Source organism: Oryza glaberrima, chromosome 8, assembly GCF_000147395.1.
Source record: "Oryza glaberrima chromosome 8, OglaRS2, whole genome shotgun sequence".
In the NCBI taxonomy this organism is placed as follows: Eukaryota; Viridiplantae; Streptophyta; class Magnoliopsida; order Poales; family Poaceae; genus Oryza; species Oryza glaberrima.
Window position 1 is genome coordinate 23,348,869 of NC_068333.1, and position 18,146 is coordinate 23,367,014.

At 41.3% G+C, this 18,146-nt stretch overlaps 3 protein-coding genes across 4 annotated transcripts; 1 reads left to right on the forward strand and 2 right to left on the reverse strand.

Annotated features, from left to right (window-relative positions):
- Nucleotides 1-2,091: 2,091 nt before the first annotated feature.
- On the reverse strand, nt 2,092-3,978 carry LOC127783271 (uncharacterized). The gene has a single exon (XM_052310509.1). The coding sequence runs from the start codon at nt 3,900-3,902 to the stop codon at nt 2,697-2,699; it is 1,206 nt and encodes a 401-aa protein (XP_052166469.1). The 5' UTR covers nt 3,903-3,978; the 3' UTR covers nt 2,092-2,696.
- A 551-nt stretch (nt 3,979-4,529) lies between these two features.
- On the reverse strand, nt 4,530-8,784 carry LOC127781114 (uncharacterized). The gene is made up of 2 exons (XM_052308020.1): nt 8,338-8,784; nt 4,530-7,119 (listed from the first exon to the last, which is right to left on the reverse strand). Exons 1-2 carry the CDS (start codon nt 8,613-8,615, stop codon nt 5,781-5,783), a joined length of 1,617 nt encoding a protein of 538 aa, XP_052163980.1. The 5' UTR covers nt 8,616-8,784; the 3' UTR covers nt 4,530-5,780.
- Nucleotides 8,785-11,262: 2,478 nt separating this feature from the next.
- On the forward strand, nt 11,263-14,864 carry LOC127782929 (FHA domain-containing protein FHA2-like). 2 transcript variants are annotated; one of them, XM_052310209.1, is made up of 3 exons: nt 11,263-12,163; nt 12,884-13,041; nt 14,336-14,864. In XM_052310209.1, exons 1-3 carry the CDS (start codon nt 11,497-11,499, stop codon nt 14,543-14,545), a joined length of 1,035 nt encoding a protein of 344 aa, XP_052166169.1. In that variant the 5' UTR covers nt 11,263-11,496; the 3' UTR covers nt 14,546-14,864. The 2 variants fall into 2 exon arrangements, with proteins under 2 accessions (XP_052166169.1, XP_052166170.1); XM_052310210.1 differs by having other exon boundaries at nt 11,268-12,160.
- The last annotated feature ends 3,282 nt before the right edge of the window (nt 14,865-18,146 follow it).

Sequence of the window (18,146 nt, forward strand, 5' to 3'; positions counted from 1 at the left end):
CGTCAAAAAATCGAGGGTACTTTAGTAATTTCGCCCCATCCCCACCCCTACCCAAAGATCCCAAACATGTTTGGTGAAAATCTGAAAAATAAAAATAATAACTTTAAAAAACGTGAATATACTAGAGAATGGCCCAATATAAAATGAATTGAAGTTGTGAGGCTTCGAACGTATGCTAGCTAACCCACCATCATATAGAGCTAACCGGAACACTCCTGAACGTTTCTAATATTTGTCCTAATCCCATTTTTCAAATAGAGCTCATGTGGCTGGAATTTCTGAGATGGTGAATTTTTATTTTTTTTTCTATATATAGTATAGGGATAAATAATAGGTACGTTTGTGCGCTGCCCGATTAGGCACGACTCACCGAACGGACCGTGCCGTGTTGGCCCACGTGCTAAGACCAGAGCCCATACACGGTCTAGTGAGATGTTTGGTCATGTTATGTTGGCCTGGCTCAATTAGGTACGTGGACTCATTTGACTTTTTCCTAGTCAAACTTCTTTAAGTTTGACCAAGTTTATAGAAGAATATGGCAATATTTTTTCAAAAAATAAACATATTATCAAAATATATTCAATAAACTAGTCACAAATATCTTACACACACATAATCCCTTTCCAGTGAACGATCGTAAGGATAAATTAAATATTTTGAGAAACAAACTTAATAAGTACTAGCTTAAAAGAAATGAGCTAAGCAATATAGTAGAATTTTTTTTAGATAAAACATAGTTTTTCAAAGCACAGAGCAAACAATCCAGTAAATAATCTAGAGAGAACAGGGAAATGAAGCGAAAATGACATTTGGAAAATTATCAGAACAAGAACAAAATGGCAGAAGCAATAAGACCTCACGTATTCACAGGAGCAGCAGAGCATCAAAATTAAGATAATAAAGTTGCTGCATACTCCACGAATTGAACTTGCATAGCACTAAGAAGGATAAGATAGTTAGTTGTTACTATAATACTAAAATCAAGATTTGGAAGACATTACAAGGAATTACATTAACTCAGCCAGGTTTACAGCGAGGTCTTAGCTATGAGCCTATGAGCCAGAAAGATGGAATGAATCTCCAGTATCTAGGTCCAGATATGCTAAGCTAAGGCTTTTGTAGGCACTTTCCCAGCACAAACTGCAGCATGACCATCTGCTAGTCCATGAACAGTACTACCCTTGCGATGGTCAATGTATCTTGCTAAGAAATCGTTCTCACCAGAAGAGATTATGGTTCAAGTCAACATCTTTTCCATCAACAACTCCACAACATTATGCCTTGGCACCAACCACTTCTCTAGGCTGAACAAGAGCATCATCTCCAGGCTGAACAAGAGCATTGCAGGCCTCACCATGCAACCCAACTTCGGTAACCAAGAACTCTTTATCTTTCTGTGGAGTTTCTCATCAGGAAAAAAAAAAGAGAGAGTAGAATCTGTGGTTGTTTCTCAGAATGCTGCACAAAGCCCTTCACTTGATATGGATAGAAGTTGAACCACATCGACTTCAAACCAACCATAAAGCCTTGGTGTTCTACTGATTTCCTAGAGTCTGACATCACATAATCGCCACCCCTTAATATGTTATACGCTATTTTACAACTTCTCATCATTTCACTTCATTTCTTCATGGTCAGGACTCATGAGACCTTTTTAATCCTACCGGCTGCAGGATGGAAGATTTCTTTTAACCTAATAGTACTGCAAAACCAGTGTGAGACTGCACTTCGATGCTTCAGGCATCTCTACAGAAGGCATGGCCTATTTTTTTGGCTTGCCTTCAACACAAGGAGTGGCAGCCATCTGTTGCAGCAACCAAAGCAATATCACCTTGTTCCATCTTCCACACCTGTTCCTGATCAATTGTCTAGGTGTAATTGTGGTAGGCATCCAATGAACACTTTTAGTTAGCTTTAGCGTTCAGCGAACCTTGGAAACATCAAATTTAACATATTGTAATTTTGAAGTGGATAATTGGAAGGTTTTATTAGTGGTAAATAAATGACAGTACGATTAGAGACAATCTGACATGCATAGATGCTTTTTCAGTGATAGCCAATGAAAAATGAACCAGAGACTGAAAAAGACACTTGAAAAATCACCCTTATCAATTATCATATCCCCACACCCTTCATTTTGCCAGCATGATATTTCTTATCTATAATTACTACAGTTCAATCCATCATGGTATTTCACCATTCAAGAATGGTTTAGACTGAACTTGGACAACAACTGTACACTATATCATAGCATATGCAGTTTGATGCCTGCGTTACACTTTCCAATAATCTTACCGAGCAATGTAAACCTCAACATGCAGGTAATGAGGCCAAAATCATGTTTGCTCAAAGTACCTGAGCAGGGAAATAGCTGTTGAAGTAACGATCCATGAAATGAGAAGTAAGGGCTGCAACATTAAAACAGTCCAGTTGCTGCGTAATATCGATGACTGAAACTTGCCTAGCATTATGAGTGATCAGATTATTGGTAGTGGTACTGTTGAAACCAGAATTTCAAAACAGACATTACCAGGAATTAACATCAACTAATGAGCCTCAGAGAACAAAGTGGTGCAGTAGCTCTAGGCTTGAAAGATAATTGATCTCCAATATGCCCATCAAAATAGGCTAATAGTTTTACTTTGAAGGCACTATCCACTGATGAACCTCCAATATCTCTGTCCAAAGATGTAGAGTTAGACCAACGCAGGCAATTTCCCAGAACAAACTGCAGCATAGGCATCTGTGAGCCCTGGAACAGCATTCTCATGGTGATCAATGTACCTTGCTACAAAATCTTCGTTGCTCACACATACACTACCGTAAAAGTCAACAGTTCTTTTTATCAATCCCTTCACCAGAAGGACTTCTACAACATAATGCCTCGGCACCAACCGCTTCTCCAGGCTGTATGTAAGCAGTACAGGCCTCTGCAAAATGTAGTCAGGCTCCAATCCGACTTTGCCAACCAAGAACTCTATTTTACTGTGAAGTTTGCTCTCAGATAATCCCAGAATTTGTGGACACTTGCAGACCGCAGAGCGGAGCTTTTCCATGGAGCAACCAAGAGAACTGCTCAAGAACTCCATCCTCGCATTGACAATGCCTTCATTGCTACGGGCAACGGCGCCCACAGCGTTCTTGAATGCCCATGAGCAACCCGGCATGCGGAGTTTCTCAGCTTGCTGCACGATAACCTTCAATCTCTCTGGGCTGAACGTGAGGACCCGCGCGGACGTCTGGGACATCTGGACAATATCACAAACACTTAGCCCGCACTCCCGGAGCAGCGCGATGTTGGGCTTGATAACCTTCTCGAGGCTCGAGCTGACGATCGCGTTGTTCCTCTTCAAGATCTTGAGGAGCATCTCGAAGGATCCCAAGAAGGGGATCCAGAACTCGAGCCTCGGGGCCATGTCGCATGTGTGGAGGCCCTTGGCGCCGCCGGGCAGGAGGAGGAGGCTGGCGATCTGGGGGTCGGACAAGCCGACGCGGTGGCGGAGGGAGGCGACGCGGAGGGCGACGCTGGGCGCCTTGGTGCAGAGGAGCCGTGGCTCGGCGGCGACGACCGCGGCGAGGTCCGCGCCGGAGAGGCCGACCCCGGAGAGGATGGCGAGCACCGCGTCCGGCTTGGTGGCGGACTTGAGGTGGGAGACGTTCTTGGAGGCTTTGAGCGCCTGGGCGGCGGTGAGGCCGCAGGTGTCGACGAGGTAGTCCTCCATGGAGAAGGGTGTCGCGGTGGTGGTGGACCTGGCGGCGGCGGTGGAGTGGAGGCGGCGGTTGGGGTGCACAGAGGAGGAAGAGGATGCGGCGGCGGTGGATGGGATTAGGCGGCGGAGGTGTAGAGGGGAGGAGGAGGAGGCGCGGAGAAGTGGGAGGAGGTGGTTCTGGAGGCGGAGCATGGCGGCGCCGGCGCCGGCGCCGGCGAGTGCGAGGCCGCCGTCGGCTAGGCTATGGGCTAGGTTTTAAGCCCTGTTCGGATTGATATCATATTTCAAACTATCTTTTTTTAAAAAAAAATTGATAAATATGTAGATGGATTAAGGCTGTGTCGGGAGGTATGGTTGGCGCGCACGTGAAACGGAGCGACATATTTTCTTATAAAAAAAAACACGACCTTTAACAGTTTAAAAAACATACGCGCGGAAAACGAGGAAAGTGAGTTGGAAAAGTTAGAGAAAGAAGTCAGCCTATTTGTTACCAAATACACATAATCCTAGAGAATTTTAACAATAGCACATTTAACCTATTCTATAAAACTTGACAATGTTATCAATTTATCAAAATTTGGTCATTGCTAATTTTTGGAAGCGTTTATTTAAACACTAAACTAAATAGGCCTTAAATTTCTGCCAATGCCAATGTGTTAAGAGTAAAGTGCCAAAACAATACTCACTTCATCCCACTATAATGCAATTCCAGATTTATTTTTTTCCCAAAATAATACAATCCTACTATACTATTTACTATCACATCAATCAGATCCCATTCAAATTTCTCTCCGTCTTACTCTCAACTACCCTCTCACTTCATATCATCGCCCATTCAATAGGGGGTGTTTGGGTGATTTTCTCTCCATCTTATTTTCATTCTCTCATTTAGTAATGGGATGGAGAAAGTAGTGGGTGTTTGGGTGATTTTCTCTCCATCTTATTTTCATTCTCTCATTTAGTAGTGGGATAGAGAAAGTAGTGTTGTCTACTCGTCTTATGAAATTTTATAAAAAAAAATAAATAAAGTGCACGTTTGATCCCTAAATTTGTTCGCTCATCGTACTCTCAAAACACATATCTATATCTCATAAACTCATTAAAATGTTTCATTCAAATCCTGAATTACCACGATCTTCCAAAATTTTACGTGGTATATCACACAGACGCTAATGTGGGTAATTTGTGTGTTTTGAGAATATGTTACCAGTCGAACAAGTTTAGGGATCGGTTGTAACTTAACTCTTGAAGAAAATTTTAAATCATATGACATTTGTTCTCATCCTGGTAGTATTTTTTTCCTTAAAAAATCATGAATATGTGCATACAATTATGATCTGCCATGTCATGATGAGCATATTGTTGCATGTGCATCAAATACTCACTGTCATCGAGAGAACTGCTGATTGCTTTGGCACTTGACATTTCAAAAAGTGAACCATACCAAACAGTTTCAAATGGTGATGAACCACTTTGGGGTGTTCCTGCCAAAACTGGACAAAAAATGAGTGCAGAAGAAACAGGGCCAAAAAAAAAAAAAAAGGAACTCCTATAGCACTGGAATGTCCTTGCATTTGATTTTTCTGAATAGATGTAGAAAAAAAGCCAATTTTCAAGGAGTTCTGTGCTTCTGTATATGACGAGAAAGCTGCACTGCTGCAGAGGCATTGGCTTATCCAATTATTCTCCTCACAGAAATGGAACACCACTTATCCAATTATCCAATTATGCAGCTTCATGAGTAGCTCAGTCCTGCTTCTTGTGCCAATGAATCCCAGTTCATTGTTGGGAAAAATAAAGAATGCTCAGTCCATCCTCCATGGCTACCTGTCGGACAAAAAACTACATTTTGTATGATAATTGGTTTTACCCTTCATTGGGCAAATGCACGGTAGAGAGAAAAGAATATAAGCTAGATTATGTTACACTGAAAAGAATCACTAGAGAATATAGTTTGACTAGAATACATTTACACCATACAGTTACAGAACTAAAAAGGAAGTATTTTGTGGAACCGGTTGAACCAAAAGATGTTGCTATCTTTGTATGGTTTGAGGAAAGTTGGTGAGATCAGATGATCCACTTGGAGGTAACTTGAGCACTTTGCCGAGGTTTCATGGGAATTTGTGATAAATTCCTCTTTTTCATGCTTGAGGAGACAGTAGGACTGAAAAAATCTTGGCTTTTCTGCGAAATGGCTGCAGCCTGCAAATGTGGTTTTCTCAAAGGAATGAAGGTGTGTGACTTTGAGGGGGCCCCTTTCGAAGATTCAACACTTTTGGGGGAATCCCACTTGCTATGATTCACAAAACTCTGTGATCTCCCAACCATCTTGGGATTCTTTTCCTTTGGGCTAGGGATGTTTCTGCTTTCCCTAGTTTCAGCAGAGTACATTGTCTCCTCTCCACTGCTAAAACCGCCCCTCTCATCCCCCAACTCTGATATATCTGGTGGAGAGGAACTGGACTGAGCCTCACTCCAGCAATTTTCCTGGTAAGCAACATTGTGAAGAGTGCCACAATTGATCCTCACATTAGCTAGCTGTGCTTCATGTGAAAATGATGGGTTCGGTTTTATCTTATTCTCATGGGACATCATGTGCTTTAGAGGAAGTGGCAGGCGAATTGATCTTGGATGCCCTGGAGGAAAGTTATTATCCATAAGTGAAGCAGATTGCTCAATCTTAGGTTCATGCATTTGTGAGGTCAGATCTTGTTGTTCATGAATAGAGTGCGAGTCAACAGAATCATTTTCACCGCATGAAATCTTCGCAGAAGCTGAACTGCATGATCCATGATGCTGTGTCAGCCTAGGTGGTATTTGTGATGATGACATCCCATCACCACCCTCTCGCTCCATGGTCTTGATGTAGTTAAGACGACCAACAGAAGAACACTCACTTCGTTGCCCAGTGGATATTAATCGTGCAGGAGGCATCATTGGCTTGCTAACATCTTCTAAGTTACCATTCCAATGCTGCTTCAACCAACCACAGACTGCAGGAATGGGCATCCCAAACTGTGTTGGCACATCCTTCTTTGCTGAAAGGAGTGCGGCCGAAGATGCAGAAGCGTATCCAGTAGGTGTAGAAGGTGCAAGCTTCATTGGATCACAAACCATGAAAGCTAAATTTCCGTGCATATCAAAACCAGCAGATCCAGGATACCATGCGACTTCATCAGTTGAGAACTTTATAAGGTTGTCTGTTGTAATTATAACCTTCCCCTCGCCTATTGTCAGGTCTTTTCTCTTTGTGTGGCCCAGGAGCAAAACTGTACTGCCAAGGTCCAAGCTGGGGTTCAGGCAGGTCTTTAGGAAATGAGGCTGTTGCCCGTGTGAATTTAATTCATCGTTCACCACATCAAGACCCACTATTGTAAGGTCCAAAATGGGGCTAGTGATAAAGAATCTGGAATAATGAAACAAAACAAATAACTGTAAAATTTTCATAGTAAAAGATGGAAATAAAAGGCCCACTTGGGCAAATAAATGTTTCAGTACTCCAAAATTTCAGAGTAAAAACTTGCTAAGTTTCCCGCTCTAAAAGCAATAGAGATGCACAGCACATTTATTTATATTCCAGTTCTATACGGTCACCTTTTCATTTCTTGTTATTACAATTAAGTTTCGAATGTTGGGTGGTTGCCCAATAAATAAAGTGTTCAAAAAGAAATCCAGATTGACCCTACATTGATTTTGTGTAAAGAAACAAAGAATGCATTTAAAACATGTCCTATGCCCAGCAATCAAGTGAATAAATTGAACCATGGACCACTTTCAGCAAATATTGCCTCCCATTTTAAATTTTCTAGTCAGGCATCCAGAATTCAATAGAGTTTATGTCTACTTGTACAAAGATGTGAAGTAATCCTCGATGCTATATCTGCTTCTCGCAGCTATTGCACAAAATTGACTTTACTCAGCCAATAGCAATAATGCTTCCTGACATACATCTGCTGGCTCATAAATCTGTTCGGTGATCCACCAAAATCGTATGAAGAAGATAAATAAATTTATTTGTACATAGTTGCATTTGATCCTGAACGACCAAACAAAGGAAATATATTATCCCCACTACAAAAGTACGGATGCTACAATAACAGAATGCATTAATAACATCAAGATTGTCTAGGTCCCATGGTAACAAGCCCCAAATGATAGTATCATGAACCATATGGAAGTCAACCCCACCCCACCACAATGTCCCCAAGTCTTGAACTTTCGAGCAAGCAAAAGTTTTCTTTTTCTTGTAATTCAGAAGCCCAAAATGACTATCTCATGAACTCCCCTAAAGACTAGATTCATTTGATTTTGAACAAAATTGCAGCAGCTTTACATCGAATGATGAAAATTAGATCTTTCTACACCATAGTGCAAACAAACATCTAGCAATCCTTGCGGGCGTGCAACCCAAAAGGGAAAAGAAAAATGCTAAAGGCGTCGCATTAGGTTTCAAAACCGAATCCTCTCATGGCGCAATGCAGCACCAATCGATTCCATTCGAAACCCGCAAACCCACCACAAAAAAATGTAAAATCATTTGGGCACCGCATTTGAACAACCCAATAGGATTATTATAGGAAGCGGAGGAAGAAATCCAAGAAATGGCGGAGAGGGGGTTCACTACCTCTGCGGCACGAGGCGAGCCGGGAGGCGGCCGTGGCTGAGGCGGACCTCGGCGGCGGCGGCGGCGGCGGCGGAGGGGATGGTGCCGTGCGTGGTGAGCAGGAGGGCGCGGTGGATGAGGAACCCACTCCCACCTCTGCCCCCTCCTCCACCTCCGGCGGGGAAGGAGACGGCGGCGACGGCGGCGCCCTTGGCGGCGAGGACGGAGTTCTTGATCCGCTCCAGCTTCGCCCCGCCGGAGCAGAAGCACCACCCCGACCCGTCCCCCAGCACCCCCATTGGTTTTGCCTCGCTGAATCCCTCCCAGTCACCCTGCTACTCCGGCGACCGGCGCGCGGCGGAGAGGGAGGAGAGGAGAGAAGGGGAGAGGAGGAGGAGGAGGGAGAGGGGTGGTAAGCACTAGCAAGGAGGAGTAGCAACGAACGTGACACAGTGTAGGCAATGTCGCGTCGCATGTGAGCCTTGGCGTTCGTCTTGTTCCTTCGTGGGATACACACCGATGGCAACGGGTCTCTCCTTCGCGTTGCGCTTCCAATTATGATTTGATAACCACATTTTACCGGACTCACTTTTTTTTCATTTATACTTATACTTGTCGGTTAAAATTTAAATTATTAATATTAAATTTGAAGTTAATTTAAGAAATTTTCTCATCGTAGTTTATTTTTTAACCTTTAGGGCCCCTTTAAATCACAAGAATGAAAAACGGAGGAACAGAAAAAACATAGGATTCTGACAGGAATGTAATTGTAAAACAGAGGATTGCAAAACACAGGAAAAGCGTAGGAATGACCGTTTGACCATAGGAAAAACACAGGAATTTTAGGAGAGATAAAGACTCAAAGGATTTTTTCCATGAGGTTCTACCTCTTGTTAAAATTCCTCCAAAACTTATATGGGAAGAGGCATTTCATAGGAATTTCATAGGATTCGATAGGGTTCATTCCTTTGATTCAAAGGACTTTGTAGGAAAAATTCCTATAGTAATGAAATCCTCTAAAATTCCTATGAATTTCCTTTGAATCAAAGGGGCCTTAATTTTATATCGAAAATTCCTATGAATTTCCTTTGAATCAAAGAGGCCTTAATTTTATATTGCCAAGAACATGTATATAAGTTTTATACACAGATTTTTTTTTTCATTTGCAAATAGTATATTGTTTCTCTTTTTTCCTTCGATATGCGAAACGATAGGGCTGCATGTTCCCTCTCAATCCCATTATGGTATTTTATCGTCGTTTTGTTTATCCAAATTTTCTCTTGGATTACATTAGAGAGAGAGAGGGGATGTTTGGCGAAAAACGTTTTTTTTCCCAATAGGGGTGTTACTCTATATGAAATGCTTGGCATTTTTCAACACATCATTTCCTTAAAAATACACTTAAAATAAATCCATTCAGAAGATACTTATTACTCCATCCGTCCCAAAATATAAAAGATTTTGAAGAGATGTAACACATCCTATTACTAAAAATCTAAACATGTACTGGATGTATCATATCCCTCTAAAATCCCTCATATTATAGGAAGAAGGGAGTAATTATGGCGGTGAAACCTGCCCACGGTTGTTTGTATTTATGGCTAATTAATTTTTAGTGGTAAACGATGTATCCGTCAATACAGAGATATATGCAATGAGTTCGTCAATCTTAAATCTTAATATATAACAGTATAGTTGTTGTGCTTGGGAGGTAAAGTGTGCATATATACGTTCGTATGGATGAGTACACGTGTGTTGTGAATACATGTGTTTGTCCAATGTTTTTTAAGAAAATATATGCCTTTTTGCTAATAAGATTTTAGTGAGATAAGAGTTATCATAAGATTTTAGTGAGATAAGAGTTATCATTGGTCTTCGTCATTATAACTACATGTTCTTATTAGAGCGCACTCACATGTGTGCGAATATGGTGTTAGGGTGTGCGGTTGCAAGCAATTTTACCACTTATAATTATTTTTTGTTTCATTTTATAGGGGACAATTCGTTACTTTGACTTCAGCGGGATAAATATACAATGTATTCAATCACGGTCGTGTTTTTTGTGTTCTCGACTTTGAATTTTCGTTTACACGCTTCTAAGCTTATGCCTCATGTAAAAGAAACTATATGGTATTCTAAAACAACATTTCGACTCCTCAGACAACTAGAAAAATTAGATCATTTCAATTTCAGCAGTCTCAAATAGAGCCTAATAGATTACATAGGATATTCAAGATTACATTTGACATGCAAAAATTATACTAGTATATAATAGATTGCATAGGATATCGTGCTAATTATTCCCTTGGTCTAACAAAATCAACTTAGAAATTGATGAGACACTTCCCTCAATCTCAGAAAAAAAAAACCTAGAGATATACTCCCTCGATTTCATATCATAAGACTACAAATGCTAGAAAGTCTTATGATATGAACGGATGAAGTATGAGATATTTTTTATTCAGATTCGTTGTATTACAAAATGATCCATCTACTTTTAGGTTAAGTGATTAAGCAAGATTGCCGTCTGTTTTAAATAAATATTTTATAACATTTTCAAATAAACCAATTTCTACCTTTTTGCCTATCATCGATCTGTAAATTGAAAAATTTTATCTTTTCAATATCTCTCACCTACCCACCTATTATATAACCTTGCTATTAATTAGGGGTATTTTGGTCCTTTTATATTCACCTTGGAAAATTATCTTTAATACCCCTCACCTACCCACCCCATAATATAACTTTACTATTAATTAGGGGTATTTTGGTCCTTTTATATTCACCTTGGAAAATTATCTTCAATACCCCTCACCTACCCACCCATAATATAACTTTGCTATTAATTAGGGGTATTTTAGTTCTTTTATATTCACCTCGGAAAATTAGGGTTGGAGATTTTTTTTTTTAAGACAGAGGTAGTAAAACATAATCCGATTGTCCTGTGAGTGTTCCCCTTCTCCATCTACCTGTCTGTCCCCCAATTCCCCACTTCCCCAACCCAGGCGATCCTCCGCCGCCGCCGCCGGCGGCCGGCCGCCTCCCTCCGCCGCCACGCAGCCGCGCCCCCTCCGCCGGACACTTCAGACCCCGGTGAGCCTCCCCTCCTCCGCCGGCCGCCTTGCCCGCGCCCGAACGCCACGCCAAGCTCAGGATCATTTCGTCGATTTCGTGGATTGGATGGCCAACCTTGGCGGTGGCGCGATGCCGGCGGGATCCTCGGGCGGCGACGGCGAGGTGGAGGCCGGGTTCGCGAAGCTCCAGGGGGAGGATTTCGAGTACTACATGCAGACCTACTCGATCATGCTGGGGCGCAACAGCAAGAAGTCGACGGTGGACGTGGACCTCTCCAGCCTCGGCGGCGGGATGAACATCTCGCGCCACCACGCCCGGATCTTCTACGACTTCCAGCGCCGCCGCTTCGCGCTCGACGTGATCGGCAAGAACGGGTGCCTCGTCGAGGGCGTCCTCCACCTCCCCGGGAACCACCCCGTGAAGCTGGATTCCCAGGATCTGCTCCAGATTGGGGACAAGAAGTTCTACTTCTTGCTGCCCACCCGGTCCATCTTCGCGTCCGCCGCCGCTGCTCGGCATCCGCCTATCATCCCGCAGCAGATGCCTCCACCATCCTATGTGCGGACAGGCCGCCCTCGTCTGTCTGAATTTCATGACAGGTCCTTTGAGGGTGACTATGGCCGGGAGGGTGATGAGATTGGGAATGGTATCAGTGAGAGTGGTGGGATGAGGGGGAAGTTGATTAAGAGGAACAAGAAGCTGTCCGCGGAGTCGGAGATGTATGGCGGGCACCGGATCAATGTTGAAGCAATCGGGACACTCGGTGAAGGTGGTAATCGTTGCTCTCCACTCTTACTAGATATCCTTTCCATTTTATCCTGGTGTCATTGTTTTCTTGTAAAAGATAGTACATGTTGATTCTGCATTGATGGCGTTGCTGTTTCGATATTAAATATATGCGATTTTGCTTGATCAATCAGACGATCACTAAATATATCTGTACTTTTTGCTCAGTTCATTTACATTGTGAAAATGAAACTCAGGGTCATCAATGTAAGATAAGGTTATTTCAACCTTCTGTACTGGGCAGAATGAAGATTGTACAGTTTACACTATAAGCAAGATAGAGTATAACAAGACTATACCAATTTTAGATGCAATTGCATAGCCTGTGCCAATAAGTAGTTTCTCTAAGTTGTCTAAGTTGAGTATAACAAGACTATTTTATGGTGTGCGTCTTTCAATTAGCAAATGTAATACATCTCTCATTTTTTGTAAACGAATGTGAATGTTCAGCAATAAGTTAAATGCATTACCTGTGCTACTCCTATCAGCAGGAGAGAATGAGATATTCTATTTCACTCTAAGAATTACTAGATGGTGTGGAATAAGTTTGGATCACCCCTGCTATCCCTTTCCAGTTTCCAACTCCGAATATTCAACTTTGGGGACTGTTAGTGTGTGTTCTGGTTATTCATAGCTGTGCCATTGAAGAAACATCTTATAGTTTGATCTGATCTTAACCGCCTTCCTTTGTTAATTGTTTGTGCAGACAGCAGATCAGAAATAAGATCAAGGGGTGACAGGGATATGGATAACCAGCACATCCTGCAAGCAGAAGAAAAGGATGTAGTGTCATCTGTTGCAACAGTGTTATCTGACCTTTGTGGTCCTGGAGAATGGATGCCTATGGCAAAACTCCACACAGAGGTTTGTCACAGATGAACTTAAATATTTCATCCAATTTCTATACAGTATAGGTAGAGGCTAGATTATACTCTGGCATGTCTTTTTAGTCCCTGTCTTCTGTGAAACTTCACCGCCTTTTGGCTTGGAAAAAGCAAGTTTTGGGGTAGATAATTTCGAAAATTGAGGAATGGGCCTTGTGAACTAAAACAAGCTAAAACAAGAAGAAAATGATATTTTATTGAAATGCATGATAAAATGAACATATATTCGAAAGATTAAATGGAGCCGTCACGGTCAATGAGAAAACTTGATCAGTAAGGGGACTTGTTGGCTGATGTCGTCTGGGGATAAAAATTGGATGACAGCATCCCTGCCGTGTCAATCATCATAGTAGCTGATCCTGCAATCTGAACCAGATGATTCAGGTCATCAACACACAGCATCCCAAATATCCATGTAAAATCTGGTGTCTTGTCTAAAACACGGGTTATAGTGCATCTTGTTCTGCCGGTGTGTATAAGTTGATAGTCAGGAGACAAAACAATTATATAGACATGTAACTTTGGTCCTCTCAGCTACAGGACTGTTAGGATTTCAAATGCATGTGTTTGCCAATACAAGTACCAGAGACATACTCTAGACAATAGTATGATTACATACAACTTATCACTTTGAACATGTTTTGCACTTAACCTTGTACTGATACTCAGAGAGTTGCTTCTGCTAGTGATGGGATGCCTAAATGTAAACACAGTAGTTAGGCTTTGGTATTCAACAAAACAAACAAGGACAGATGCATGAGGAAAACTAGTGTTAAAATGTGTTTACTTCTGCTAAGTTATTATTAGTAGTAGCTTGCATCCAAAGTCCAAATATATGGAAAAGAAATAAAAGATAAAAGTTTTCTGTTACTTGGAAAAGCTCAGATTTTTCGATTTGCCATAGTGGGCATTTCTTGGATTGCACCAGCACCCGGAGAGATTGAAATGTTTGGCTCTTGTGCTTGTCGTTAACCATTTGTTGTTGTACCTATAAATGTCAGAACTCTCATATAGTGTCATCTTTTCTGATTCTCCTCTTTGCCTTCAACCAGTGATCTAAAAAAATAGCATAAATCATGAGTACAGTAAGGCTACGATGGCAATCTTATTTGTTCAACTGGCACAGTTGGTGTATGTATTTTCATTAGCATATGTGCACTTGTTGAGAGATCTTCGTTTCACCTAGCCATCTCTTTTTTCTTGCTACCTTTACACTCAAGCATGTTTCCTCTTTCTTGGTATGCAAACTAACTAACTCGTTTGGTTACTTGCAGCTTCTTGAACAGTTTGGCAATGTGTGGCACCACAGCAGGGTCCGGAAGTACCTTTCACCAGAGGACTGGTCGCCAACTGAAACAAAAGGTAGGCCATGGTACGGTCTCCTTGCATTGCTGAGGAAGTATCCGGAACATTTTGTCATCAACACAAGATCGAAAGGCAGGGTAACATCGGAGTTCGTCTCGCTGGTCTCTTTGCTCTCCTAGAGGTAACCTGGACCGTGGCATAATCTGTTCTCACCGTTCTGGCCCTGCTGAAGAATGATTCGCATCTTCAATCGCTGAACTGAATTGAAGCCTGTTGTACTTTACTGGCCTGTGTTTACCCTTAGCTATGTAATCCGGAGAAATACATAGGGAAACAGGATTTTAACTTATGTTAGTAGCTGGGTTCATGTCTCACTGTTGTGTGGGGTGAGAATGTATGTCTAGTGTTGTTGAGACTGGAAGCGCGAAAGTTCACAGCACTTTGCTGATTGGAAGATTTTGAAACTTTGCCGTACTCGAAGAAGTGTAGTTGTTCATCCTTCATATGTATGTTCTGAAATCTACATGCTGCAGGGTGAAACCTTGGACAGAAGAAAACTGAATGAGTGCTCTGCAAATGTTTGGTCATGGATGCTCCCTAGCTCCGACAAGTTGATGCTCGTCGATGCACTGGTGGTCTGGCGCGCGGCCTGGGTGGGGATCAGGGTTTATAAAACTGTGTAGTTATCACGTGAGGTAATTTTCTCAGTTTTTGAAATTACAGTATACCTTGTGGTAATCACATGGTTTTCGTGGTAACCGAGCGGTTACCGCGATAACCACTAAATTGTGGGGTGACGGTAATCTCATCCAAAACTGTTTGGGGAACCCTAGTGGAGATTGATCTCTCGCTAGCTCGCTCGCTGACCTGGCATGGCGACTCGGCTAGCCCCATCGTTTGGCCTAAATAGTCAAAGAATAAGTCAAAATTTCAATTTTTAAACTTGATTTTGAGGTTGATTTTGAAATGCTTTTAACGTAATTTTTTTTTGTTAATGTTGGCTTTTAAGTCGCTACGAACAAATCTACAAAAGTTTTACTTATAAATTAATTTTAATTTTCTAATAAGCCATTTTGGGTCAAATGGGCAACCGATGGGAGCCGGCGAGTGATGAGTTGAGGGAAAGCTGGCGCGTCGGCGCCAAATTCTTCTGGAATCTGTCTGTACTGTACTCGATCGATGGATGGATAATCCACTTGGATTTCTCGAGGAATCAAACATTCCGGCAATCGTGCGCGCACACCCAAGTACGCAAAGTATACCGATCATCTGAATTCGGAAGCACGCTGCACCAGCTGTGGTCGGCTCTGGAGTCTGGACTGATCGGTCTGTAGCATCAGGAGCTGGCTGTTTGGTTTATCCGACGGTATATCCGTCCATCCTACGTAGTACTCCTCGATGATACTTGTAAGCCGTATGCTTTTTTCAAGTCAAACTTCTCTATGTTTAATTAAATTTATAAAAATATATATGATACTATTTTTAACATAAAACAAACATAGTGTCAAAATATATTTAATGTTATATTTAATAAAATTAATTTGATATTTTAGGTGTTACTAAATTTTTTATAAACTCGGTCAAACTTAATAAAATTTAACTAGAGAAAAAAAAGTCAAACGAATTATAATATGAAATGGAGGGGTATATCCCAACCTAAGTTCTTGTTCGGTCTACTGTTCTCGTCAAGCTAGCCAAGTTGATGGACCAGGCCACGAGCCCACGACACGGACGGTGTTGATCACCAAACAGTTTTAGAAAAAAAAACAGCCCGTATAGATGTTGTACCGTGTTTCGTGTATGGATGAGGTGGTGCACTTGTGCCTGCAAAGTGCAAAGGCCATGATCAGCCAGCGTCGTACGCGCTCGCGTACGTACGTTGTGCATTTCACGCCAGGAACGCACTACACTACGGCCGCGTGTCTAAAGTGCGTTCTAAAACGGATGTTTATCAGATGCACGCAAAACAAAAAAAAGATTAGTATATTATTAATTAAGCATTGATTATTATAAACCTAAAAATGGATTTATTTAATTTTTTAAAATAATTTCTATACAGAAAAGGTTTCATCCGAAACACCCGGCCTGTTTAACCGTTTGAAAAGCGTGGTGATAAAAATCGAGCAAGTAACCAATCACAAAACTCTTAGAACGTACCCACCTCTTCAGTTCGCCGTCGTGTGATACTACTGATAGGTACCCCTTCGTCATAAAAAAAAATCTATGATTAGGTATGACATATTACACGAATATGAGATAGCTCAGTTCTAGATTTGTTTTACGTGAGATAGAGGAAGTACGTGTAGTGCGCGCCGTGATGATTTCCCAGTAGAAACACAAGTACGCTACGGATCAAGATGGTGATCTGCGACCGATCGACGAGATATGGATGGATGGATAATGAGTGAGTCACCGTCGACGGGAGTGGCACCAATGGCCGGTCTGAAGCTGATCGATCGATCGAGTTGGTACGTACTAAGCTGTAGGCATCGCACCACTGAAGAACATGCCTACTTTAATCTGCCGCATTTTCAGATGGTAGCCAGTAGGATCATATATGATATATCGGTGACCTGTGTGCCTCCTGCAGATCGGTCGGAACAAATGTGAATCACTTTGGGCACATTCAGTTTCTCTATGTGATTTTTTTATTTGAGAATGTATGGTAAACTAATTTAATCGCTCGAGTGGATCCTCCTTACCATCTAAATCTCTACTATTATAAAAATTGAAGATATTTTTACCGGTAATTTGATAGGTCATTCGTGTTTGACTCGGTTTTTATGCTTATTCGCTTTTGAAAATACATATATGTGTTTGAGTCGGTTTACAAATTCGTTTGCTTTAGGAAATACAAAAGACGTGAAATCTCTTGGGACGCTTTTGGAAATACAAAAGTATAAGAAATTATTTTAAAAAAACTCACATGCTAACTTGAAAGAGTCGAACTCTTAACTACAACTCATGATTTTCTATAAAAAAAAATACCAAGCGAATTCCTACAATGATTTTCACCCTAGTTAAACCGTATAACAATAATAATAAAACTAAAATAGCCTTCACCCAATACAACGCACGGGCATTTTTTTCCAGTATATATAAAAAATCTTTAAAAAATTTAACAATATGTATATACCACTCCACAAAATTATTTCATTTAAACTTAATTCACACATAAAGATAAGAAAAACAAACCTAGCGTATATATAAACGAGGCCGGTATTATTCACGTCTGAATTTGTTTTTTTCTTTTATGTACAGACTAATTTTGAGCTTGATTTTTGGTGGAGCGATTGATGTGACTGCATTTTTTTTTTCCTCTTGGTGGGGAAATGGTGAAATTGCGTTGTGAATGACTCACTCCTCTGTATTAAAATAAGTTAACTTTTGTATATGAATCTAAATATGGAGTATATGTCTAGATTTGTATATAAAAATTTATTTATTTTGGAAAAAATGGAGTGTAACTGTGTAATCTTTGATGGAGTGGTCGATAGGCAACCATGAAACCGGTTTCTTGGATAGAGCTAAAAACCTGTTTTACCAAATGTAGCTTGATAGTGTTAAACCAAGTGTGCATAGCTAGTATTCTGATATTTGGGTTGATGAATCACCTAGCTTTATCCTGAATTTGTTAGTGAACAATGTAACCATTTTGTCTAATGAATAAAGCTCGCTGAATGACTTTCCCTAAAAAAAAAGAGTGTGCATGGCTAGTTGTCTACGTAATCCGCCTCTGCTTTGGAGGCAATGGGAACTTTGTACCAATAAATTGAGCTT

Excerpts from the sequence above, each read along its gene's own strand:
- LOC127783271 (XM_052310509.1), bottom strand. The coding sequence starts at position 3,902 with ATGCTCCGCCTCCAGAACCACCTCCTCCCACTTCTCCGCGCCTCCTCC.
- LOC127781114 (XM_052308020.1), bottom strand. The coding sequence starts at position 8,615 with ATGGGGGTGCTGGGGGACGGGTCGGGGTGGTGCTTCTGCTCCGGCGGG. Across the intron at positions 7,120-8,337 it reads GCTCGCCTCGTGCCGCAGAG|ATTCTTTATCACTAGCCCCA; the intron begins GTAGTGAACCCC and ends TCATTATTCCAG.
- LOC127782929 (XM_052310209.1), top strand. The coding sequence starts at position 11,497 with ATGGCCAACCTTGGCGGTGGCGCGATGCCGGCGGGATCCTCGGGCGGC. Across the intron at positions 12,164-12,883 it reads CGGGACACTCGGTGAAGGTG|ACAGCAGATCAGAAATAAGA; the intron begins GTAATCGTTGCT and ends TTGTTTGTGCAG. Across the intron at positions 13,042-14,335 it reads TGGCAAAACTCCACACAGAG|CTTCTTGAACAGTTTGGCAA; the intron begins GTTTGTCACAGA and ends GGTTACTTGCAG.